Below are 27,890 nucleotides of genomic sequence, written 5' to 3'. Positions count from 1 at the left end.
TTTAACATATCAGTCTTTGCTTATCGTGTCGAGTTCATATAAGGACTAAGTTTAAATTTGGTCGGAAATTTCTGGGTCGTCACATAGTCCTCTTCATCAGACACAATGTTTTCGCTCTCATCCCGGAACTCGATATACAATTTGATGATTTCGTTGCTGGTCACTGCTCGACCCACAAGGATGGTCCAGTCTTCTTCATCTTTAAGAAGACTGGCTGGAACATTGGGTTCCTTGAAGAACCACACTTGTGAGAATGCAAGAGGTATGTCCTCTTTGAGAAAATCAAGTAGTTCAGACAACGGGTAATTTCGGACATTCATGCAATACTCCCTCTGTTCAGAATTGAAGGTGGAGTAATTCTTGACCTCGCGGTAGAATTCCCCACCATAGTTAACTTGAAGCATAACATTCATCTGAGACATTTTGAACTTATAAATTTTAGATTTAGTAGATAGATAAGTGTTTGAGGTGTGGTTTGTTAACAATTGAGGGGTTGTATTTATAGGGATTGAAGCACTTGTTTGAACGAATCCAATGGTCATGAGTTAAAATCACATGTTGAATACAGCTTTAATAAAGTAATAGTGGAAACAACTTTATACAAAGCATCTATGTTCAACACAACTTTATGCAGTGCATCTCTGCTCAACACAAATTTATACAGAGTATCTCTGCTCAACACAGCTTTATTACACTAATCCAATGTTGAAATTACACGATATTGAAACTTAAAATTACACAATTTATTAAAATACAACAATTTATTGAAATTCAAAATACTACAAAGACACAATTTAAGCATTCATAGTTCTAAAGTTTGGGGGAAGGCTCCAAATGTGTTCAGTAAGATCATGTCGAAGTTGGTCATGAACGTTTCTATCTCGTATTTCTTGTTCTCGTACATCACGACTTGTAGATCGATTCCTTACATAGTTAGGATTTGCTTCATCAGTGGCAAGTAATTCTTCCTCGAGCCATGTAATGCTAAATCCGTTATCCTCGACTATCATGTTGTGCAAGAGCACACAACAATACAATATTCGTCTTAACTTGTTCACACTATGTGGTCGTCATGCCATTTGTAGAATATGGAATCTACCTTGAAGAACACCGAATGTTCTCTCCACATCCTTACGTGCACTATCTTGAAATTGTTTGAATTTTGCACGTGGCTCATCGGTTGGTGTCGAATACGCCTTGATTAATGTTGCCCACTATGGGTAACTCCCATCGGCTAAATAATAACCATTCAAGTAATCATGACCATTAACAGTAAATGGAGCAAATGGTGCATTTCCATTTTTGATGTCATCGAATAATGAAGATTGATTCAAAACATTCACATCGTTGTTTGCACCCGCAGCACCGAAGAATGCATGCCAAATCCACGTATCATATGAAGCAACGGCTTCAAGAATAATGGTTGGGTGTTTTTGATGACCACTCGTATATTGTCCTTTCCAAGCAACTGGACAATTTTTCCACTTCCAATGCATGCAGTCAATGCTTCCAAGCATTCCCTTGAAACCGTGCTTTTCTTCATGAGCGCTATACAAGCGAGCTATATCACTACTAGTTGGTTTTCTCAAATATTCGTCAACATAAAGTTCCAGAACACACTTACAAAACATATTAAGACATATTATTGATGTGGCTTCCGACATTTGTAAATATTCATCAAACATGTCTGCTGCTGTACCATACGCCAATTGACGCAACGCAGATGTAATCTTTTGCTCGGTAGTAAAACCTAGTCTACCAAGCGCATCTCTTTTTTGTATAAAATACTCTAAATGACTAGGTAAAGGTTCTACATCATAACTAAGTATGTCATTTTGGATGCGTAAAATAAATCTCTATTCATTCTAAAACGTCTTCTAATCCAACGATCAAGATAAGTTGGATGCTCTTGAAAATCATGTTTGTGTAAATTTCTACCTGCTTCTTCACGATCTCTACGAAGGTAAACTCGACGCTTTCGAACTCGGTCATCGTTGGCAGCTTCTTCAGCATCCAATTCTTCGGCCATTTCTCGTAAAAAATCCAAATCCTCTTCATCGTCGGAATCCCAAATATTAAACATTTGGAACAACCCACGTACCATTTTATTTTTTGAAGTATAGAATAGGAATTTTAATAATATTGAATGAAATGTGTGTGAATAATGGTATAAGAGTTGTGGTATTTAAAAAAAATAAAAAAAAATAAAAAAAAAATAATTCAAACGGCTAATTCAACGGCTACCTGCACAGCATTCCACGTGCCAACACCCCATTCGCAAGTCGAACCATCACCTGCATGTGATGGAGCCACCGCGCCTGCGATCATCCTCAACCATCGCGCCCCATAGAGGCGCTATGGGGGCGTGATGGACCCCTTTTCGCTCGATCACGCTGCACTATTCGATGTCTAAGAGAAGTATAGTGTTTTATGTAGGACCATCCCCACTCTTTAAAACCCATGCAGAATTTTTTGAAATGCACAACTCTTTTGAAACCTGCATATTCAAATCCAGTACAAGATTAAAATTTAAAACAATCATTATGGCCTTCACCAAGGTTGCAGAGCTCGGAATTACTCGCTGAGTACTCGATTTTTGGACAGGGAGTAATCAAACTCGGTCAAAACATGGTCAAAACTGAGGATTAGTCGGAAAAATTGGTCAAACTCAGTCAACATCTGAGTACTCCCCGAGTTGTCGGGTACTACCATCTCACTTTCCTTACAAAATGTAGAGACAAGCATATTCCGAGTTAACTTCTCGAGCTGACCCACAAAAATTGTACACCCATTGGAGCCATCACCAGAACCTGAAAGATCAGACTGAAGCGGGCGAAGACCACCACCGGAAACCCTAACATTTTTTGGTACCATTTGCCGATCAAGGGACACGAGGGAGAGAACAATCAATGGAGGAATCTGGTAAATAGCTTATGGTTGATTAAATCACCTAAAGTGGGATGAGGTAAACAGTAAGACATCGCTGGCGATGGTGGATTAGAGGGAGGAGAAAGGCTGATTGTTGGTGGAAGAGTATTGGGGGTTTGGGTAATTTTGAAAAAAGTAGTCGTTGATTGAATTTGAGGAGAAGTACCCGCAAGGAAGCGCGAGTTTAACTCCACTTGTTAGCATGCAACTACCCTTCAAATAAGGAGTGTGTTCATAAAATAGCGAGTACTTTCTGAGTTCTGATTCTTTTTAAGTTATTCAGAAACTACCCCAATCATGTTCAATATTCAGTACTTAAATTACTTGCATATTTTGCATTAGTCCGAAATACAAAAGCAATTTCACATCTTGTACTACGTGTGGCAATATATTAAACGACATTTTATACATTAATACACACTTTAGACTTGCTCCATCTGTCATTAAAATGCCTTAAATTTTCATTGCGTTGAAGCTATTGTTCAAAATTTTAATTTTACAGTAGAATAGAGTGATACCAGTGTACTCTATATGTACCACCAATCTACTCATCTTGTGGATCGCGAGTTCCATTCACAGTTAATATAATGTATTCTACCAACATAAACGATAACACCGACAGTTGCTAGTAGATATGATGTCAAGTTTTTAATAACCACCTAGTCGTAAAATAACCAATTCTTTTCCGTGAATATCAAAAAGCTCGAATAAATTTGTATAAGACCAAGCAAACAGCTGCACGCCTGAAAGAATCAAAAGATACAAAAGATCAGTATTTAAGGCTGTGATCAGTTTTAATCCTAAAAGATTATTTGTGGCATTTGTTGTATGGTTTAATGTGGTAAACTTCATGCAAGAAATAAGGAATGCAACAAAAAGATACGTTACATAATAAATGATGCAACCGCGCAATATCTATAGTAGAAGATTACATGCTAAAAATTCCCACTATCCCCACTAAACGTGGTGATTTCAACTTGTTAAATTATCGATTGATTTTTAATCTCCTAAGTTTTGTTATCTAGAAAAATTGGATCAATATTGTAGGGTGTAGCTATAAGTATGAATGGTCATACTTAAATCTAAGTATGAATTGATCAAATTTTATATAGCATAAGACAAGAATGTTAACAGTCAACTTAACCCGATCGGGCCACTTAGATCATCAACAAGGTTTACCAACTTTGACCTGTTGCATGACCCAGCCATCTTGCCACATACAATCTCCACCCATGCAGTAATGATACATAGAAGGTGATATTATGTACATGACTATGTGATAAACTTCACGTATATACAAGTGCATCTATACTCCGAATTATAGTGGGACTATGGTCATGTTTGATTTGAACTTAATGAGCTTTATAGGATGGAACTTAATATGGAAAGTAATAAAGGGGTGTTTAACAAGGCGCGTCTAAATACATAAAATTTAAATAATTGTGAAATTACATTTTAGTCATAAAGTTAAAAAATTTATTAGTAACTACTTATATAACTACTACACAAAAAGGTTTATTTGGTAATTTCAATTATTTAGACGGTTATTCAGCAAATAAAACAAACAATAATTATTTATCTATCAGTTATTCCCCACAGACATCTTATACAAATTCAGACAACATGACTTAATAAGAAAAAAAACAAACGAAGTCAAAAGCTTACCAGAAGAAAGGAATAGTGTTTTATGTTGGACCATCCCCGCTCTTTAAAACCCATGCAGAATTTTTTGAGATGCACAGCTCGTTTAAAACCTACAAATTTAAACCCAACAATTTGAAAGAAAAAAAAAAAAAAAGAGAGAGAGAGAGAGAGAGAGAAAGAGAACAATATTGCATTATGGTATAATAACTCGAACTGACCTTCTGATACTCAACGGTTGTAATTTCCCTTTTAAGCTGCATTTGTGCAGCTGCATAGATAGATGCCTTTTTGAGCTTCCCTTCTCGTCCTTCAGCTAGTAGAAGGTTGATGACAACATTCCTATTAAAAAAGAAACAAACCAAAAAATTATATCACAAATAATGATAACATAACAAACTAACACGCCCTTTAATGTTGAAAGTATGATAAGTTAATAACCTTAATTCATCATATTGAGGGTGATCTGGAGATGATCTTAATACAAACGACCCATGTATGTCAACAGCAACTTGTTTTAACGTTTTTTGAAGCTCTTCTTGAGAAGCATCTGCGGCTGCAGCAGCTAATTTCGCCTCTCGAGTGCCCTTTCGTTGTGTGTTTTCAGAGACGGCCATGTCACGTAATCTCTGACGTATTTGGTTAAAGCTGTCATCATAAAACATAACATAAATGAAAATTACTTAATATGTGTGACCTATGTTAGAGATGAAATGTAACCCAACTGTCCAATAATGAAATTTCCATCTAAACATAATAGAGTTCTCTTTCGTTGTTCTAGCATTGTTGGAAATCAACAAAAGATTATTAACATTAAAATTGAGCAACAGTACCATCAAATTCAATATCACCAGCATAAAAAATAAATAAATAAAAAACCAAACAAACTTTAGGAAGAACTAAATTTAACAATCAAACATAGAACCATGCTAACAAAAACAGGAAGCTCACCTGCAAACCTTGTATGTTTGAAAAACTTTCTGAAGGGCCTTTGGTAACGCTTCTCGAGTTTCATCTAACATCACATTTTTATTAGGTGGCGCATTTATAACTTTCGGGGTAGCATCAACCGTAGTTTTTGGTGCAGGGCGCCTATCAACAACACTACGTTTCGTGTTCTTCGGAAATATAATCTCGATGATACGTGGCTCTGCAAGATCCCAAATTCTCTTTTGTTCCTTAACAATATCCGGGTACTGTTTTATAAACGAATCATCCGTTAACTCTTTAAACTTCCAATCCCTACACGATTCTCTTCTTACAGCAAAATCATCCAATATTTTTTTCATGCTTTCAGTAAGCATAGATGATTTTGGTAACTGTGATTCACAAAAAATAGGACTTTTACTAAATTCAAGCATAGCATAGTCTCGGAGTAAAAGTTCCTTTCCGCTATCTTTATTATTGTACTTTAGTTTATTTTTTGCAACCCATAACCCTTGAACTAGTTGAGCATGTGTCTGAAGCACTTCGAAAATAGCTTCATCACTATCGTTTGGAGCTATGTGTTTAAGAGCTTTAAACCTATGCACCATTGACCCCTGTTTGATAAATATTAGTAATTAGTAATTAGTAATATGAAATAAGAAACAACATATGTATGATCATGAACAAGATATAACACGTGTTATGTTTGATTTGAACTGAATTGGATTAATGGCTGCTTCATTTTTGATTTTTAACTACTTAGTTTATGGAAGATGAAATATAAAAAGCAGCAGCAGCAACAACAACAACAAAACCCAATACCACATAAGTGGTGTATGGGAGAGGTGAGATGTAGACAATCCTTCCCCCATCCGAGAATAAAGACAAGTCATTTCTTCACCCAGAGTGAAACACTCTCAAAAGTAGAGAAAGTCATCCCTCTCTCTATTCGACGGATAAAGAGATTGCTTCCGAGAGGACCTCCGGCCTTTAAGTAGGAAAAAGTTTTAAAAAAATATAAATATACGTATATCTTTATTTGGTCATTGACATATCATTATTATTTTCTGGTCTAATTTTGTTACATTTGTAATATCCATAATTTATATAGATGTTAACTAACAGATTTTGGATACTAGGATATTATCTCAAATAAAAAAAAGTACGGTTAAAAAAAACATCAGTGATCTTTTCACCAAAAGAATTACTTAACACATCGAAACTCTTGTTTAATTTTTGTTGTGCCAATGACATAATGTTATTGTTTTGGTGTAAAACTGTAAGTGAAACTAACCTCAGAAAGCCGAGTCTTAAAACGCTCTTCAAGTGGAAGTTTGAGCAAAGCACTGAAATAATAACACACAGAAATATTAAATTCACATTTACAAGATAATCAAATTCTATAATTCTATAATCCCTTTCATATTAAAAAAGGAAAAAAGAAGATAAAACTCACTTATGTTGGCAATCTAAACTTAACATGTCAAGCAGGTAAACAGTAGCATTGGCAAAGTAATTGTGTTCACTCTAAAATAGAAAAATCCCTTTGAAAACTAAGAATAGTAACAAATAATAATAACACCAAGGATCTTAGAACTCACTTTCGAGATGCAAGTTTGTGTCTGGGTTTGTCACTTGTGGCAGGACACAAATAGTCGATATAATCTGATCTGTAACCAACATAACCCAAAGCAAATGGTAAGCAATAAACATATGTTCTTATTTAGAACATAAACTCAAATCGGCACAGAGACATACTGAGTCATCACAAATTGGATTTGGGAGGCTTCTTTTGTAACCATATTTTGAATATAACCACGTGACAACTGACTCATTTCACCATGGTATTTGAGAGGAATCCACTCCTGAAGAAGTTAAGAAACCAAGACAAAGAAAAAAAATAAATACAGAATATATGAAGAAAGAAAAAGAAAGTATAAATATAAAAATTAAAAAAATATAAATATAAAATAAAGGAAGCGTGTACACTCCAATACCTCTGCAGTATCCGCATTTTGGTCATTTACTGCTCCTGGTAGCTTGATCTGCATAACATCATATTTAACCATCCTAAGATTGCAATATTTAAGATTGAAGATAAAAAATAACAACAAAAAATATTATTGTCAATATTATTATGAAAAAAGAGAGAGCCCAACTGAAGATCCTGATATCTAGATTCTAAGACATTGCATGACAAGTAGACAAGTAGTTCAAATGTCAATGGAAAAAATCCTAAACATATACAAGTCCAACTAAAAATGATGACATACATATTGAAATTTTTGTGGGAATCGCGACTTCCAAAACTTTAAACGAAGTGCAAGATTGAATTTAGGTAAATTAACTTACAGGAAAATACGGTCTCAAGCACCTTACACACATACAATCATATCTCTCTTGATATGGTATGAGTTCACAATCAAATATTTCAAAAATCAATAGCATATAGCATAAATTAATAATTTTTGAAGAAAAAACAGAATGGGCCATATCTATCTTAGAGAGTGGCCGCGTTTTTCATATTTCATGCATATAACAGTTTAACCATATTTACTTGTGTGATAATCAGCTGCATAGAAACTAAGCCATTTGCCATTTAAAAATTTTCAAAATATCAATCCAGTCATGATTATATTGTTCTTAAAGTCTGCTGGATAATATAACTAAAATATAAAAACAGTTTAACCATATTTAAGTGTGATAATCAGCTGCATAGAAACCAAGTCATTTGCCATTTAAAAATTTTCAAAATTTCAATATAGTCATGATTATATTGTTCTTAAAGTCTGCCGAATAATAACTACAATATACTTCACGAGGCCTCAAAATCAATTGTTCCTAGCATCTTTTACATTAATGATTTCCACTGCTGCTCAATTTGATAATTTAAATAATAGTAAATGCTGGTAACACAAAAGAATAAATATTGCTAGACTTTCTTAACAAATCTAAAATTGAACCTGTTTCATGGATTGTTTTGTAGACTTTTCCTTATTGGTATCTACCGAAATGCTGTCCTCATCACGAGTTATGTTTAACTTCTTAGATGAATGTTGCATAGACGGCCGCAGCTGCACAACTGCATGAACAGGGCTAATATACAACTGCAACAGAAATTGAGAAAGTAGACTTCAATCATTACAAAAAGAAAAAAGAAAAAAGAAAAAAAAAACCTAAAAGATAAACCTGAGAAAAAGATGTACGATATTACAACTCCATAGTTGTTTGGTAAAAAGGACGTAAAAATGCAACAGATAATACAACAACAATAAAAGAGAAAACACGCACCTGATTGCCCGTTAGAACCCCTACAGCATGATTGGCCATTGTTTTCAGTGGCATCCAAGCAGTTGTCACTACCTAAATAATACATAGGACATCATATAACATACTTAACGAAAAATATATATATAAATGCAGCACAAATAAGTCCACAAGTAAAAGAGAATGAGAATGAACAGAATAAAAACAAACACATATATCACAACATCTTGGGACCTAATGTGATAATGGCAAATATAATTATTTAAGTACCCTGCATTGCCAGAACTGTTTCTTTCAACTTAGTTTAACGATAAGCACCAATTCTTAAAAGTTAAAACAACTAACAATACATCAACTGTGTAAACGAAGCCTATTACCAATTAGAAAGATTAATAATAAGTATAAGAATTATTGTTATTATTTCATTTAGTTCCTAAGTTTAAGCATAATCACACCGACACAGTGAGCACACGGAAACTCAAACAGAAACAAACCTGCTTCGTCATCGCTCTGTCATCATTAGCATAAGCATCATAATTCTCAGAATCAACTTGAACAGTCATTTCAACTTCTACTTCAGTAGTGTCTTGGCTCACTCTAACCTATAAAATAAAAATAAATTAATACTGATTATGAAATACATTGGCCGCATTCGATACTTAAAACAAAGAAACAATAGCCACAAACTAATTGTCGCGTGCATACCTTATTACATCTATCCTCTAGCTCATAAGGGCGCCAATTAGGCCTTAAAGGAGATTGCAATACATATAGCTGCATATTCAAGTAACAGATCATCAAATACACATATAAGCAAAATCTTCAACTGTATAATTCTAATTTATAATAACTGTAATCAATCAATGACCTTATAATTTGCATCGATTGAAGACGTAAAGAAAACATCAATTTCACGAACAACATAATCTTCTTCATTATCATTAACATTTTCATCTTGCGGTTGAGGAGTATCTACTACCATATCCGTTATATCAGTATCAGTTTCCGTACTACCATTAGGCTTTCCGGTTTCTTCTGTTTTTGAATAGACCGGCGGTTCTGAATCGTCTAACTCGACTTTAGGAACAGCAGCCGGAACCGGTAAATCCGGTTCGAGTTTAGGTTTAGCAACAGGCTTAAACTTGGAGTTTTTAGGGGCGAACTTTCCGGTTTTGGACGACGCCTTCGATGGACCGTCAAGGTCGTCCAAATCGATATCCATGGCGTTGTAAAGAGTAGCAGATATTGACTGTCACTTAGCTAGGGTTTAAGAGGGTGATTGAAGGGATGGAAACCCGAAACCCGACTTTTTTTGGCCCGAGTTTGGGGCCGGGTCTGCGGGTCAGCGGGCCGTGTATGGTTATAGTTTTAAAACTTTATCAGGGTTTGGGATCGGGTATGGTTTTAGATACAAACTCGGTTACCCGGCCCGTATACCCAAAATAAGACCCGAATCCGTATATTCGACACGTTTAAATTTCAATATATATATATATATATATATATATATATATATATATATATATATATATATATATATATATATATATATATATAGGGGCAGGATCAATGGGGAAGTAACCAATCGGGGGGAAGCGGGGGAAGCAAAAAAAAAAATTAGTTTTTTTTGAATTTTTTTTTCCGGCATCAAGATCATACGAAAATATGAACATTTAGAAGAGACACTTAGTGATGAATTTTATTATTTAGGCGGGAAAACGATCGACAAAAATAACATTCAAGATAATATTGTTCGTGAAGAATATGAACGTTTTTTTTTCATGTTTTGTGAAGTAAAATTTAGCCCGATTTAGAGTTTAGGGTTTAAGGTTTAGGGTTTGGTGTTTTGGGTTCCTAAACTCTAAACCGTTCGTGTTAAAAACTCAATCTAAATCCTAAATCTAAACCCTAAATCTAAACCCTAAACCCTAAATTTCTAAACCCTAATATCTAAACCCTAATATCTAAACCCAAATAGCTAAAACCTCAAAATACGCTCGAAAACACGATAATTGTTATATATTACTTCTTCGAGCGTTTTCCCGCCAAAATAAAAACATTTATCACAAAGTGTCTCTACTAAATGTTCATATTTTCATCTCATTTATAATGTTCGTGAACAAAGTTTTTTCAAAAAACGAAAAAAAAAAAAGTTTTTGCTTCCCCCCGCTTCCCCCCGAATGGTTACTTCCCTCTTGATCCTACCACTATATATATATATAGGGGCAGGATCAATGGAGAAGTAACCAATCGGGGGAAGCGGGGGGAAGCAAAAAAAAAAAAATTCGGTTTTTTGGAATTTTTTTTTCCGGCATCAAGATCACACGAAAATATGAACATTTAGAAGAGACACTTCGTGATGAATGTTATTATTTAGGCGGGAAAACCATCGACAAAAATAACATTCAAGATAATATTGTTCGTAAAGAATATGAACGTTTTTTTTCTTCATGTTTTGTGAAGTAAAATTTAGCCCGATTTAGAGTTTAGGGTTTAGGGTTTAGAGTTTGGTGTTTTGGGTTTATTCCATAAACCCAAAACACCAAACCCTAAACCCTAAACTCTAAACCGTTCGTGTTAAAAACTCAATCTAAATCCTAAATCTAAACCCTAAATCTAAACCCTAAACCCTAAATTTCTAAACCCTAACATCTAAACCCTATAAACCCTAATATCTAAACTATAATATCTAAACCCCAATAGCTAAAACCTCAACATACGCTCGAAAAACACGATAATTGTTATATATTACTTCTTCGAGCGTTTTCCCGTCAAAATAAAAACATTTATCACAAAGTGTCTCTACTAAATGTTCATATTTTCATCCCATCTATAATGTTCGTGAACAAAGTTTTTTTAAAAAACGAAAAAAAAAAAAGTTTTTGCTTCCCCCGCTTTCCCCCGATTGGTTACTTCCCTCTTGATCCTACCACTATATATATATATATATATATATATATATATATATATATATATATATATATATATATATATATATATACATATTATTCTATAATATATGTATATATCTATATTCTATATCTATAATTATTATAAATGGGTACACTGTCAAACTTATTTCATGTATAATCAATAGTTTCTAATAGTGGCAGTGGCTTCTACATTCAAATTTTGTTGGTTACAGAGTGTTTGCGTAGCAAATTTAGTCAAAACTCAAAAATGTGAAAAACGAAGCCTTCATGTTCTGTGGGTTTTGTATGTTGTAGGCTATGTTGGTTCACTTAATAACCCATTATATGTAAATTGTACATGTGTATAATGTAGTTTATCTTGAATGAAAAATGATTATTGCTTTTTTTAGAAAAAAATTATTCATATACCCGTAGAAAAATCTATTTATTCGATAGTTAGTAAGTAAATGGGGACCCGAATACCCGCGGGGAAACCCGAAACCCGATAGTTAGTATGTAAGTGGGGACCGTCGGGTTTGGGACCGGGTTTGGGACCGTGTTTCATAATCGGGTTTGGGACTGGGATTACATATACCCGGCCCAAACCCGGCCCGATGCCATTGATTGATGGAAAGAAAAAGGGGAACTGGAGGAGCAGAGGAGTTTTATAGATGAACGAATAAGTCGACAGCTGCTATCAGTCGTGATTATTCAGCCAATGGGCCTATTTAATTTTTTTTTCAGGGATTTGTCCAAATACATTTATTTAAAAAAAAAATACAGATTACATCTTATTTTTTTATTTTTTTCGAACGACCGACTTTTATTAAGCAACAAAAAACAAAGAACCCAACCTATCGAGAAGCTAGAGGGACAAACAACAATTTACAAAGGATTACATAACCACGAATTAAAACAATGAACATTTTTTCCTCTACTAAAGAGCCACAAAAAAGAAAAATAATGAATAGAATCGAATAAAACACATTTCTTGATTGCATGAGTGTTAAACACGATTCCATTCCTATATCTCCAAATCATCCAAACCGTTGTAACCGCAATGACATATAATCGATTCTTCCAATCCAAGGTAGCGTGCCTGATGTGAAGCGAGGTGTATATAAAATAGTATTATTTTTAGTGCGAAAATACTATTAAATACGATACAATTTTACACAAGATATTTATTTATTTATAGAATGGATATACTTAAACCTTGCTACAACACTTATAGGCAGTGTACCTAATCGTACAGTAGTGTAGTTTTTAGTAAGTCCGGTTCGTTCCACAGGGAAATCTTTAAACAAAGCTCAACGCTATATTAGTTTACTTTTATAAAAATACAAACATATATATAAGTAATATTATTATTATAAAGGGGGGTTTTTACCGTTTAATGACCGGTTTGTCGATTTTAAGACTTTAGTCGCAGTTAAAACCTAATGTAAAATATAAAATAAATACAAGACTTAAATTAAAGCGTAAAGTAAATAACGATAATGAAATTGCAAATAATAAAAATGCGATAAAATAAAATTGCGATAATTAAAAAGTACGATAATTAAAAGTGCGATTAAATAACAAATAATAAAAGTGCGATAATTAGAAGTGCAATTAAATATAAAATAAAGGAAATTAAATATGAAATAAAAGAATTATGCTTATTTAAACTTCCGTAATCATGATGTTTGACGTGTTGATTTTAATTATATGCCCATGGGTTAATTGTCCTTTGTCCTGGATTATTCAATATGTCCGTCTGGTTTTTGTCCATAACAGTCCATCAGTCATAAATATAAATTGCAAGTGTCCTTGTCAAATTATTATTATACCCGAAGTTAAATATTCCAACTAATTGGGGATTCGAATTGTAACAAGGTTTTAATACTTTGTTTAATGAATACACCAGGTTATCGACTGCGTGTAAACCAAGGTTTTACTACTTTGTTAACAATTACACCAATTACCCTTGAATGTAATTTCACCCCTGTTTTGATTATTCTAGTGGCTATTAATCCATTCCCGTGTCCGGTTAAATGAACGATTATTCGTATATATAAATACCCCGCCCATCGTGTCCGATCGAGTGTATATGGTAATTTATAGGGACGCCCAATTGTAAATCTTTATATTAACATTAACAAACTTTCATTTAGTTAAACAAATATAAAGCCCATTAATAGCCCATAGTCTAATTTCCACAAGTGTCGTTCTTTTATCCAAACCCCAATTATGGTACAAAGCCCAATTACCCAATTTTAGTAATTAGCCCAACATCATGATTACTTCGTTTTAAATAAGCATAATAATAACTTAGCTACGAGACATTAATATAAAAAGGTTGAACATAACTTACAATGATTAAAAATAGCGTAGCGTTACACGGACAGAATTTCGACTTACACCCTTACAACATTCGCTAACATACCCTTATTATTAGAATTAAAATTAAAATTAAAATATAAATTATATATATATATATAAGTTTTACGTATGAAGAGGAAGAAAAAAGATTATGAAATTTGATCAGAATTCGGTTGGCTTTATAGCCAGAGTTGAAAATTGGGGTTCCGCGACTCGCGGCAAAATGCCCTTAAAACTCCGCGAGTCGCGGAGATGTATTTACAGCTCACACCCTTGGAGTTTCTTGCTGCCGACGGTTTTTAATATATATATATAATATATATATAATTAATATAATTAATTATATATTATATTATATTTATATACATAGTTAACTTGTAATTTTTAGTCCGTTGCGTCGAGCGTTAAGAGTTGACTCTAGTCCCGGTTCCGGATTTTCGAACGTCCTTGCGTACAATTTAATATCTTGTACTTTGCGTTTTGAATCTTGTACTTCTGTAATTTCGAGACGTTTCTTATCAATAATTGGAACCTTTTTGATTGTCTTTTGTTCTTTTGAGCTTTTTGGTCGTTTGCGTCTTCAATTCGTCGAATCTGTCTTTTGTCTTCACCTTTTATTATTTAAACGAATATCACTTGTAAATAGAACAATTGCAACTAAAAGCTTGTCTTTCTTGAGGAATAATGCTATGAAATATATGTTCGTTTTTAGCATTATCAAATATTCCCACACTTGAGCGTTGCTTGTCCTCAAGCAATATTGTCTTGAAATACTAGAATCACTTCTTTATTCTTCACACTTTGTACATCAGTGATTTCTATACGGCGGTATAAACTATGGTAGTAACGATATGGTTTACAGTCCCACATGACTATAAAAATTTAGATCCATTAAGGAAATTGGATCTTTATGAAAACATTTGATCTTTTGAAAATTAAATCTAGTTTTTACCCTAGATAAGTTTTCCGGAATAACCCTTTACCGGTGTTTGCAAAATATTTTTGTGGGTTTGGTGGGTTTCAGATTTGAAAATTTTAGCTCAAAACTTGCGGTTTTGTGTCACCCACTTGCTAACCTTGTATTTGGAAAGCAACACGTCCAGTTTACTTGTTCCGTATATTACCTTTCGGCAAACTACCGTCCGGTTGTAAAGGAAAGCGTTGAACAAGCAACTGTTAAGGCAATGTCCCGTGACATGCTTTTGATTATGGTCTATAACGTGTCGGACGCAATTACTATCCTTGGTAGGAGCAATAGTAAAGCTCACCCTTATAATTTTTCGGTCTGGCACAAGGTCCTGTCTTTGACCATGCTATGCAACCACCGTTCTTACGGTTGACACCCGATTTAGTTCAGGTGACCTAATGAATTCCAGGTGAATTCCTAGGATTTTACGTTCAATGGTAATGAACGCATTGAAAATAGGGTTTTCAGAAAACAAATCGGTTTGTATTTTTGATCAAAATATTTTCTCGTTCAAGCTCGAGTTTAGATATCATTGAATTCCATGAGTTTGAATTCTCAATCTTTAAGGTCAATCTCAAGGATTGAGTAATATCAGTCTTAAAAGCTGATTTTTAATCTTTAAGGAGATTTATCCTTTCTGGGGATCTGATTCATTAGTCTTATCCAGCTAATTTGCATGATGCCCCCCATTGTACGAGATAAATCCTTCTCATGGTTAGGATAAATCTGACCACTTGGCGACCCTGTTTAATGCTGAGGTCCGTGGATTTCCTGCTGATTTTAGAGATGACTTTTCTAGATTTTTCGTCAACCTACAGCTGGTCTGGACGACAACTTCATGACCTAAATCAAGAAGCGCGTTTCTTTTTCGGAAGACTTTACTTCCTTTTAATGATGGAATTGATTCATCGTGTAGATCCATCTCTTCTTTTCTTTCATTGGGTAAAACAGTTTAGTTTAGTCCAAAGCAAAAGTATTTTCAGTTATTTGTTACAGATATATGTGACATATGTTTAAAATAATTTGGTAAATTTTCCCACACTTGGCTTTTATTTTCCTTTTTATCGTCCTCTATTCCATTTTAAATGAATTTTAACATTTTAGTTTGTTTCTCAATTTATGTCCTTTCCGAGGTAACAATAATTTCGGTGTTAAAACCTAGTTTTATCGTTCATAAATATGTATAAACATGATTTTAATTCATTTAATTGAAAATTTTGAAAAATTTTACTAGAATTGGGTAGTCAGTATATAAGACTAGGGCTGTTCTTTTTTATCAGAGAGCACTAGATTCTAATACAACTACTGCTTTACTAGTATTTTTAATGGTAACCAAGTGTTTAATATAAAAATTTTAAAATCCGAAAGAATTTAATCCCTTCCCACACTTAAGATCTTGCAATGCCCTCATTTGCAAGAAATCAGTAACAATTTAAATTTTTGAGGGTGATTTGTGTGAAAATGATTAAATTTTTACCAAAGTTTCCAAATATATTGGCGTTTGTTTGCTGAATGATAAATGGTGCACATCATTTGTTCATTCCGTCTTGTTGTTATTTCACATATATTTTGCATCTTGTCGTCAAAATTAGTTGCTTTTGCTGAACTTAATGCCAGTCTTTGAAAATGCGTTTGTAGTGACCGGAACTTTTCCATGTTTATATACATTAATTGAGATTGATGTTTACATGATTAAATGTTTCCAACATGTTAAGCAATCAAACTTGTTAAGACTTGATTAATTGAAATAGGTTTCATATAGACAATTGACCACCCAAGTTGACCGGTGATTCACGAACGTTAAAACTTGTAAAAAAACTATATGATGACATATATATGGTTATATATATAGTTAACATGATATTATGATAAGTAAACATATCATTAATTATATTAACAATGAACTACATATGTAAAAACAAGACTACTAATTTAATGATTTTGAAACGAGACATATATGTAACGTTTATCGTTGTAACGACATTTAATATATATATATCATATTAAGAGATATTCGTACATCATAATATCATGATAATATAATAATTTAAAATCTCTTTTTATATTATAAACATTGGGTTAACAACATTTAACAAGATCGTTAACCTAAAGGTTTCAAAACAACACTTACATGTAACGACTAACGATGACTTAACGACTCAGTTAAAATGTATATACATGTAGTGTTTTAATATGTATTTATACACTTTTGAAAGACTTCAATACACTTATCAAAATACTTCTACTTAACAAAAATGCTTACAATTACATTCTCGTTCAGTTTCATCAACAATTCTACTCGTATGCACCCGTATTCGTACTCGTACAATACACAGCTTTTAGATGTATGTACTATTGGTATATACACTCCAATGATCAGCTCTTAGCAGCCCATGTGAGTCACCTAACACATGTGGGAACCATCATTTGGCAACTAGCATGAAATATCTCATAAGATTACAAAAATATGAGTAATCATTCATGACTTATTTACATGAAAACAAAATTACATATCCTTTATATCTAATCCATACACCAACGACCAAAAACACCTACAAACACTTTCATTCTTCAATTTTCTTCATCTAATTGAACTCTCTCAAGTTCTATCTTCAAGTTCTAAGTGTTCTTCATAAATTCCAAAAGTTCTAGTTTCATAAAATCAAGAATACTTTCAAGTTTGCTAGCTCACTTCCAATCTTGTAAGGTGATCATCCAACCACAAGAAATCTTTGTTTCTTACAGTAGGTTATCATTCTAATACAAGGTAATAATCATATTCAAACTTTGGTTCAATTTCTATAACTATAACAATCTTATTTCAAGTGATGATCTTACTTGAACTTGTTTTCGTGTCATGATTTTGCTTCAAGAACTTTGAGCCATCCAAGGATCCATTGAAGCTAGATCCATTTTTCTCTTTTCCAGTAGGTTCATCCAAGGAACTTAAGGTAGTAATGATGTTCATAACATCATTCGATTCATACATATAAAGCTATCTTATTCGAAGGTTTAAACTTGTAATCACTAGAACATAGTTTAGTTAATTCTAAACTTGTTCGCAAACAAAAGTTAATCCTTCTAACTTGACTTTTAAAATCAACTAAACACATGTTCTATATCTATATGATATGCTAACTTAATGATTTAAAACCTGGAAACACGAAAAACACCGTAAAACCAGATTTACGCCGTCGTAGTAACACCGCGGGCTGTTTTGGGTTAGTTAATTAAAAACTATGATAAACTTTGATTTAAAAATTGTTATTCTGAGAAAATGATTTTTATTATGAACATGAAACTATATCCAAAAATTATGGTTAAACTCAAAGTGGAAGTATGTTTTCTAAAATGGTCATCTAGACGTCGTTCTTTCGACTGAAATGACTACCTTTACAAAAACGACTTGTAACTTATTTTTCCGACTAGAAACCTATACTTTTTTTGTTTAGATTCATAAAATAGAGTTCAATATGAAACCATAGCAATTTGATTCAATCAAAACGGATTTAAAATGAAGAAGTTATGGGTAAAACAAGATTGGATAATTTTTCTCATTTTAGCTACGTGAAAATTGGTAACAAATCTATTCCAACCATAACTTAATCAACTTGTATTATATATTATGTAATCTTGAGATACCATAGACACGTATACAATGTTTCGACCTATCATGTCGACACATCTATATATATTTCGGAACAACCATAGACACTCTATATGTGAATGTTGGAGTTAGCTATACAGGGTTGAGGTTGATTCCAAAATATATATAGTTTGAGTTGTGATCAATACTGAGATACGTATACACTGGGTCGTGGATTGATTCAAGATAATATTTATCGATTTATTTCTGTACATCTAACTGTGGACAACTAGTTGTAGGTTACTAACGAGGACAGCTGACTTAATAAACTTAAAACATCAAAATATATTAAAAGTGTTGTAAATATATTTTGAACATACTTTGATATATATGTATATATTGTTATAGGTTCGTGAATCAACCAGTGGCCAAGTCTTACTTCCCGACGAAGTAAAAATCTGTGAAAGTGAGTTATAGTCCCACTTTTAAAATCTAATATTTTTGGGATGAGAATACATGCAGGTTTTATAAATGATTTACAAAATAGACACAAGTACGTGAAACTACATTCTATGGTTGAATTATCGAAATCGAATATGCCCCTTTTTATTAAGTCTGGTAATCTAAGAATTAGGGAACAGACACCCTAATTGACGCGAATCCTAAAGATAGATCTATTGGGCCTAACAAACCCCATCCAAAGTACCGGATGCTTTAGTACTTCGAAATTTATATCATATCCGAAGGGTGTCCCGGAATGATGGGGATATTCTTATATATGCATCTTGTTATTGTCGGTTACCAGGTGTTCACCATATGAATGATTTTTATCTCTATGTATGGGATGTGTATTGAAATATGAAATCTTGTGGTCTATTGTTACGATTTGATATATATAGGTTAAACCTATAACTCACCAACATTTTTGTTGACGTTTTAAGCATGTTTATTCTCAGGTGATTATTAAGAGCTTCCGCTGTCGCATACTTAAATAAGGACAAGATTTGGAGTCCATGCTTGTATGATATTGTGTAAAAACTGCATTCAAGAAACTTATTTTGTTGTAACATATTTGTATTGTAAACCATTATGTAATGGTCGTGTGTAAACAGGATATTTTAGATTATCATTATTTGATAATCTACGTAAAGCTTTTTAAACCTTTATTGATGAAATAAAGGTTATGGTTTGTTTAAAAATGAATGCAGTCTTTGAAAAACGTCTCATATAGAGGTCAAAACCTCGCAACGAAATCAATTAATATGGAACGTTTTTAATCAATAAGAACGGGACATTTCAGTTGGTATCAGAGCGTTGGTCCTAGAGAACCAGAATTTTGCATTAGTGTGTCTTATGTAGTTTGTTAGGATGCATTAGTGAGTCTGGACTTCGACCGTGTTTACTTGAAAAATGATTGCTTAACAAATTTTGTTGGAAACTATATATTTTTAACATGTGAATATTATGTGATATATTAATCTCTTAACGCGTTTGATATTATGTGATAGATGTCTACCTCTAGAACAAGTCCCATTGACTCACTTAATAATAATGAAGAGTCAAATGTAAATTGGAATGATTCGTGGACTGATTCACAAGTTCCCGAAGAGGAACCGGAAGAAGAGTCGGAACCGGAAGAAGAATCGGAACCGGAAGAAGAAATAGAACCGGTGGGGGAAATAATAAAATGGTTAAGTAAAAGAGAATCCTCAACCAACCGACCAAGGTTAATTATGGTCAATGGTGTTTCCGCCAAGGAAGCAAAATATTGGGAGGATTACCAATTCTCCGATGAATCGGATTCCGACAAGAATTCCAATGATGTTATAGAAATTACCCCAACTGAATTTAAAAAGGCAAAAGAAAATAATAAGGGAAAGGGCATAAAAATAGAGAAATCTAATTCCAACCCCGATGAACTTTATATGTATCGTCAACCCCCGAAGTCCTTAAGTTGTAACAATGACCCGGGAACCTCTAAACCACCAGGTTTTTCTAAACCAATGTGGACAACGACGGCTCGTATTAGGGGAACATCATATATCCCTAGAAACTTGGCAAAACGAACCAAAACCGAAGAAGAAGAAACGAGCGAGTCGGAATAAGATAGTTGTATTCGTGTGGTGTAATATATGGAATATAGTGTTCTTATGCTTTATGATATATGTAAAAATTGCTTGTATTAATAAGTATTTTTTTTATGAATCTAACTCTTGTCTATTTTACAGTTTAAAAACACAAAATGGATAGACAACCCAATATTTTAAGAGACCTACCCGGAGACATGATTGATGAAATCTTGTCTAGAGTCGGCCAGAATTCTTCGGCACAACTATTTAAGGCGAGATCAGTTTGTAAGACATTCGAAGAACGTTCCAAGAATGTCTTGGTTTATAAGAGACTTTCGTTTGAAAGATAGGGGATATCACATTGGGAAACCCATAAGTTACGATGTGTTTACTTTGACGCATATATTGCGGGGAACCCAAATGCTATTTTACGCAACGGGTTAAGAAATTATTTTGACTCAATATATCCGAATATTGGACTTCGTGATTTAGAAAAAGCGGCTAACATGCAACATAAAGAAGCATGTTATGCTTACGGATTAGTAATGTTCGCTTCTCACCAAAGTGAGAACAAGAACATCGGGCTACAACTATTAAACAAAACGTTTCCACAAGTGACGGAGTCGGTAATTGGGGTAAGAAATGAGGTTTTTAGATTATTACGGGACTGTTGGACATTACGTAACCCTCGTCCCTTTGATGACGTTACAACACGCTGTCTTATCAACGGCCATAACGGTTATGTTGCACAAGACCAAGGATGGGAAGTAGTCCTAGTAAAACCAGAATGCACGACTTGTTTCTGGACGTATGAATTACGTGTCTTTATTGCCTTTGCCGAACGACTTGTGTACTAGCTAGAATTGTCTTCACAACTATCTTGTATCAAAGTTATTGTGTGCTATATTTCATGCTTTATGTAAAATAAGCGGTATTGTAAGTTTGTAAAATATTGTATAAAAGTTTGAACGCGAAATATTATTACAATCAGTTTTTCATATAGAATTGTAGTAGTTGAATTGTATATTAGCTACTAAGTATGAACTTAACGGGTAGGTACTACCCGAATTTAAACTTATAAAACGCTAATATGAAGAAAAAGCTTTTATAAATGAGTTCATATTATGCTACGAAATACTATTAACTACTCTTAATATTCTGTATGATTAACTTGTTCCATTTAACTATTTTGAAGGAAATGGCACCGACTACTCGACACACCGTGAATATGAATGAAGAGGAATTCCGTACTTTTCTAGCTTCAAACATAGCCGCAGTACAGGCTGCGCTACATACCAACAATAACCTTGGATCTAGCAGTACAGGAAATCGTGTAGGATGCACCTACAAAGAATTCACTGCCTGCAAACCTTTGGAATTTGATGGAACCGAAGGACCGATCGAATTGAAACGGTGGACCGAGAAGGTTGAATCGGTGTTTGCCATAAGTAAGTGTACTGAAGAGGACAAAGTGAAGTACGCTACGCATACCTTCACAGGTTCTGCGTTAACATGGTGGAATACCTATCTAGAGCAAGTGGGACAAGATGATGCGTACGCACTACCGTGGTCAGCATTCAAGCACTTGATGAACGAGAAGTACCGTCCCAGAACCGAGGTCAATAAGCTCAAGACAGAACTTAGAGGGTTACGAACCCAAGGATTTGATATTACCACGTACGAAAGACGATTCACAGAATTGTGCCTATTGTGTCCGGGAGCATTCGAAGATGAGGAAGAGAAGATCGACGCGTTTGTGAAAGGATTACCGGAAAGAATCCAAGAAGATATAAGTTCACACGAGCCTGCCTCCATACAACAGGCATGTAGAATGGCTCACAAACTAGTGAACCAGATTGAAGAAAGAATTAAAGAACAGACTGCTGAAGAGGCCAATGTGAAGCAAGTCAAAAGAAAGTGGGAGGAAAATGGTGATAAGAATCACCAATACAACAACAACAACAATCGCAACATCAATCGCAACTACAACAAACGGCTCAACAACAACAACAACAACAACAACAACAGCAACTACAACAATCATCCCAACAACAATAATAACCGCAACAACAACAACAATCAGAAGCAACTATGCCAAAGGTGTGAAAAGAATCACTCGGGGTTCTGCACCAAATTTTGCAACAAGTGTAAAAGAAATGGTCATAGCGCGGCGAAGTGTGAGGTCTACGGACCAGGGGTTAATAGAACGAAAGGAACAAATGGTGTCGGAACGAGTAATGGCGGAGCAAGTAGTGTCGGAGCAAGTTATGCCAATGTAGTTTGTTATAAATGTGGAAAACCAGGCCACATTATTAGAAATTGCCCGAACCAGGAGAACACGAATGGACAAGGCCGTGGAAGAGTTTTCAATATTAATGCGGTAGAGGCACAGGAAGACCCGGAGCTTGTTACGGGTACGTTTCTTATTGACAATAAATCTGCTTACGTTTTATTTGATTCGGGTGCGGATAGAAGCTATATGAGTAGAGATTTTTGTGCTAAATTAAGTTGTCCATTGACGCCTTTGGATAGTAAATTTTTACTCGAATTAGCAAATGGTAAATTAATTTCAGCAGATAATATATGTCGGAATCGAGAAATTAAACTGGTTAGCGAAACATTTAAGATTGATTTGATACCAGTAGAGTTAGGGAGTTTTGATGTGATAATCGGTATGGACTGGTTGAAAGAAGTGAAAGCGGAGATCGTTTGTTACAAAAATGCAATTCGCATTATACGAGAAAAAGGAAAACCCTTAATGGTGTACGGAGAAAAGGGCAACACGAAGCTACATCTTATTAGTAATTTGAAGGCACAAAAACTAATAAGAAAAGGTTGCTATGCTGTTCTAGCACACATCGAGAAAGTACAAACTGAAGAAAAGAGCATCAATGATGTTCCCATTGCAAAAGAATTTCCCGATGTATTTCCGAAAGAATTACCGGGATTACCCCCACATCGATCCGTTGAATTTCAAATAGATCTTGTACCAGGAGCTGCACCAATAGCTCGTGCTCCTTACAGACTCGCACCCAGCGAGATGAAAGAACTGCAAAGCCAATTACAAGAACTTTTAGAGCGTGGTTTCATTCGACCAAGCACATCACCGTGGGGAGCTCCTGTTTTGTTTGTCAAGAAGAAAGATGGTACATTCAGGTTGTGTATCGACTACCGAGAGTTGAACAAACTTACCATCAAGAACCGCTACCCACTACCGAGAATCGACGACTTATTTGATCAACTACAAGGCTCGTCTGTTTATTCAAAGATTGACTTACGTTCCGGGTATCATCAAATGCGGGTGAAAGAAGATGATATTCCAAAGACTGCTTTCAGAACACGTTACGGTCATTACGAGTTTATGGTCATGCCGTTTGGTTTAACTAATGCACCAGCTGTGTTCATGGACCTTATGAACCGAGTGTGTGGACCATACCTTGACAAGTTTGTCATTGTTTTCATTGATGACATACTTATTTACTCAAAGAATGACCAAGAACACGGTGAACATTTGAGAAAGGTGTTAGAAGTATTGAGGAAGGAAGAATTGTACGCTAAGTTTTCAAAGTGTGCATTTTGGTTGGAAGAAGTTCAATTCCTCGGTCACATAGTGAACAAAGAAGGTATTAAGGTGGATCCGGCAAAGATAGAAACTGTTGAAAAGTGGGAAACCCCGAAAACTCCGAAACACATACGCCAGTTTTTAGGACTAGCTGGTTACTACAGAAGGTTCATCCAAGACTTTTCCAGAATAGCAAAACCCTTGACTGCATTAACGCATAAAGGGAAGAAATTTGAATGGAATGATGAACAAGAGAAAGCGTTTCAGTTATTGAAGAAAAAGCTAACTACGGCACCTATATTGTCATTGCCTGAAGGGAATGATGATTTTGTGATTTATTGTGATGCATCAAAGCAAGGTCTCGGTTGTGTATTAATGCAACGAACGAAGGTGATTGCTTATGCGTCTAGACAATTGAAGATTCACGAACAAAATTATACGACGCATGATTTGGAATTAGGCGCGGTTGTTTTTGCATTAAAGACTTGGAGGCACTACTTATATGGGGTCAAAAGTATTATATATACCGACCACAAAAGTCTTCAACACATATTTAATCAGAAACAACTGAATATGAGGCAGCGTAGGTGGATTGAATTATTGAATGATTACGATTTTGAGATTCGTTACCACCCGGGGAAGGCAAATGTGGTAGCCGATGCCTTGAGCAGGAAGGATAGAGAACCCATTCGAGTAAAATCTATGAATATAATGATTCATAATAACATTACTACTCAAATAAAGGAGGCGCAACAAGGAGTTTTAAAAGAGGGAAATTTAAAGGATGAAATACCCAAAGGATCGGAGAAGCATCTTAATATTCGGGAAGACGGAACCCGGTATAGGGCTGAAAGGATTTGGGTACCAAAATTTGGAGATATGAGAGAAATGGTACTTAGAGAAGCTCATAAAACCAGATACTCAATACATCCTGGAACGGGGAAGATGTACAAGGATCTCAAGAAACATTTTTGGTGGCCGGGTATGAAAGCCGATGTTGCTAAATACGTAGGAGAATGTTTGACGTGTTCTAAGGTCAAAGCTGAGCATCAGAAACCATCAGGTCTACTTCAACAACCCGAAATCCCGGAATGGAAATGGGAAAACATTACCATGGATTTCATCACTAAATTGCCAAGGACTGCAAGTGGTTTTGATACTATTTGGGTAATAGTTGATCGTCTCACCAAATCAGCACACTTCCTACCAATAAGAGAAGATGACAAGATGGAGAAGTTAGCACGACTGTATTTGAAGGAAGTCATCTCCAGACATGGAATACCAATCTCTATTATCTCTGATAGGGATGGCAGATTTATTTCAAGATTCTGGCAGACATTACAGCAAGCATTAGGAACTCGTCTAGACATGAGTACTGCCTATCATCCACAAACTGATGGGCAGAGCAAAAGGACGATACAAACGCTTGAAGACATGCTACGAGCATGTGTTATTGATTTCGGAAACAGTTGGGATCGACATCTACCGTTAGCAGAATTTTCCTACAACAACAGCTACCATTCAAGCATTGAGATGGCGCCGTTTGAAGCACTTTATGGTAGAAAGTGCAGGTCTCCGATTTGTTGGAGTGAGGTGGGGGATAGACAGATTACGGGTCCGGAGATTATACAAGAAACTACCGAGAAGATCATCCAAATTCAACAACGGTTGAAAACCGCCCAAAGTCGACAAAAGAGCTACGCTGACATTAAAAGAAAAGATATAGAATTTGAAATTGGAGAGATGGTCATGCTTAAAGTTTCACCTTGGAAAGGCGTTGTTCGATTTGGTAAACGAGGGAAATTAAATCCAAGGTATATTGGACCATTCAAGATTATTGATCGTGTCGGACCAGTAGCTTACCGACTTGAGTTACCTCAACAACTCGCGGCTGTACATAACACTTTCCACGTCTCGAATTTGAAGAAATGTTTTGCTAAAGAAGATCTCACTATTCCGTTAGATGAAATCCAAATCAACGAAAAACTCCAATTCATCGAAGAACCCGTCGAAATAATGGATCGTGAGGTTAAAAGACTTAAGCAAAACAAGATACCAATTGTTAAGGTTCGATGGAATGCTCGTAGAGGACCCGAGTTCACCTGGGAGCGTGAAGATCAGATGAAGAAGAAATACCCGCATCTATTTCCAGAAGATTCGTCAACACCTTCAACAGCTTAAAATTTCGGGACGAAATTTATTTAACGGGTAGGTACTGTAGTGACCGGAACTTTTCCATGTTTATATACATTAATTGAGATTGATGTTTACATGATTAAATGTTTCCAACATGTTAAGCAATCAAACTTGTTAAGACTTGATTAATTGAAATAGGTTTCATATAGACAATTGACCACCCAAGTTGACCGGTGATTCACGAACGTTAAAACTTGTAAAAAAACTATATGATGACATATATATGGTTATATATATAGTTAACATGATATTATGATAAGTAAACATATCATTAATTATATTAACAATGAACTACATATGTAAAAACAAGACTACTAACTTAATGATTTTGAAACGAGACATATATGTAACGTTTATCGTTGTAACGACATTTAATATATATATATCATATTAAGAGATATTCGTACATCATAATATCATGATAATATAATAATTTAAAATCTCTTTTGATATTATAAACATTGGGTTAACAACATTTAACAAGATCGTTAACCTAAAGGTTTCAAAACAACACTTACATGTAACGACTAACGATGACTTAACGACTCAGTTAAAATGTATATACATGTAGTGTTTTAATATGTATTTATACACTTTTGAAAGACTTCAATACACTTATCAAAATACTTCTACTTAACAAAAATGCTTACAATTACATTCTCGTTCAGTTTCATCAACAATTCTACTCGTATGCACCCGTATTCGTACTCGTACAATACACAGCTTTTAGATGTATGTACTATTGGTATATACACTCCAATGATCAGCTCTTAGCAGCCCATGTGAGTCACCTAACACATGTGGGAACCATCATTTGGCAACTAGCATGAAATATCTCATAAGATTACAAAAATATGAGTAATCATTCATGACTTATTTACATGAAAACAAAATTACATATCCTTTATATCTAATCCATACACCAACGACCAAAAACACCTACAAACACTTTCATTCTTCAATTTTCTTCATCTAATTGAACTCTCTCAAGTTCTATCTTCAAGTTCTAAGTGTTCTTCATAAATTCCAAAAGTTCTAGTTTCATAAAATCAAGAATACTTTCAAGTTTGCTAGCTCACTTCCAATCTTGTAAGGTGATCATCCAACCACAAGAAATCTTTGTTTCTTACAGTAGGTTATCATTCTAATACAAGGTAATAATCATATTCAAACTTTGGTTCAATTTCTATAACTATAACAATCTTATTTCAAGTGATGATCTTACTTGAACTTGTTTTCGTGTCATGATTTTGCTTCAAGAACTTTGAGCCATCCAAGGATCCATTGAAGCTAGATCCATTTTTCTCTTTTCCAGTAGGTTCATCCAAGGAACTTAAGGTAGTAATGATGTTCATAACATCATTCGATTCATACATATAAAGCTATCTTATTCGAAGGTTTAAACTTGTAATCACTAGAACATAGTTTAGTTAATTCTAAACTTGTTCGCAAACAAAAGTTAATCCTTCTA

The 27,890-nt window shown here is 34.5% G+C and overlaps 2 protein-coding genes across 2 annotated transcripts; both read right to left on the bottom strand.

Annotated features, from left to right (window-relative positions):
* Nucleotides 1-1,214: 1,214 nt before the first annotated feature.
* Nucleotides 1,215-2,104, bottom strand: LOC139868397 (uncharacterized). Its single transcript, XM_071856732.1, has 2 exons — nt 1,939-2,104; nt 1,215-1,810 (listed from the first exon to the last, which is right to left on the bottom strand). Exons 1-2 carry the CDS (start codon nt 2,102-2,104, stop codon nt 1,215-1,217), a joined length of 762 nt encoding a protein of 253 aa, XP_071712833.1.
* Nucleotides 2,105-3,330: 1,226 nt separating this feature from the next.
* LOC139866481 (uncharacterized) lies at nt 3,331-10,079 on the bottom strand. The gene is made up of 14 exons (XM_071854717.1): nt 9,632-10,079; nt 9,469-9,537; nt 9,258-9,365; nt 8,788-8,859; nt 8,460-8,603; nt 7,494-7,541; nt 7,255-7,361; nt 7,098-7,166; nt 6,791-6,842; nt 5,521-6,110; nt 5,011-5,217; nt 4,791-4,911; nt 4,594-4,682; nt 3,331-3,671 (listed from the first exon to the last, which is right to left on the bottom strand). Exons 1-13 carry the CDS (start codon nt 9,983-9,985, stop codon nt 4,614-4,616), a joined length of 2,010 nt encoding a protein of 669 aa, XP_071710818.1. The 5' UTR covers nt 9,986-10,079; the 3' UTR covers nt 3,331-3,671; nt 4,594-4,613.
* Between the last annotated feature and the right edge of the window lie 17,811 nt (nt 10,080-27,890).

The sequence above is a fragment of the Rutidosis leptorrhynchoides genome, chromosome 9 (genome assembly GCF_046630445.1).
Source record: "Rutidosis leptorrhynchoides isolate AG116_Rl617_1_P2 chromosome 9, CSIRO_AGI_Rlap_v1, whole genome shotgun sequence".
Taxonomy (NCBI): domain Eukaryota; kingdom Viridiplantae; phylum Streptophyta; class Magnoliopsida; order Asterales; family Asteraceae; genus Rutidosis; species Rutidosis leptorrhynchoides.
The sequence above is the reverse complement of the archived record's forward strand: the minus strand, read 5'-3'. Positions and strand labels throughout refer to the sequence as shown.

Excerpts from the sequence above, each read along its gene's own strand:
- LOC139868397 (XM_071856732.1), bottom strand. The coding sequence starts at position 2,104 with ATGGTACGTGGGTTGTTCCAAATGTTTAATATTTGGGATTCCGACGAT. Across the intron at positions 1,811-1,938 it reads TAGAGATCGTGAAGAAGCAG|AACCTTTACCTAGTCATTTA; the intron begins GTAGAAATTTAC and ends GTTATGATGTAG.
- LOC139866481 (XM_071854717.1), bottom strand. The coding sequence starts at position 9,985 with ATGGATATCGATTTGGACGACCTTGACGGTCCATCGAAGGCGTCGTCC. Across the intron at positions 8,860-9,257 it reads ACAGAGCGATGACGAAGCAG|GTAGTGACAACTGCTTGGAT; the intron begins GTTTGTTTCTGT and ends TGTATTATTTAG. Across the intron at positions 5,218-5,520 it reads CAAACATACAAGGTTTGCAG|CTTTAACCAAATACGTCAGA; the intron begins GTGAGCTTCCTG and ends TTATGATGACAG.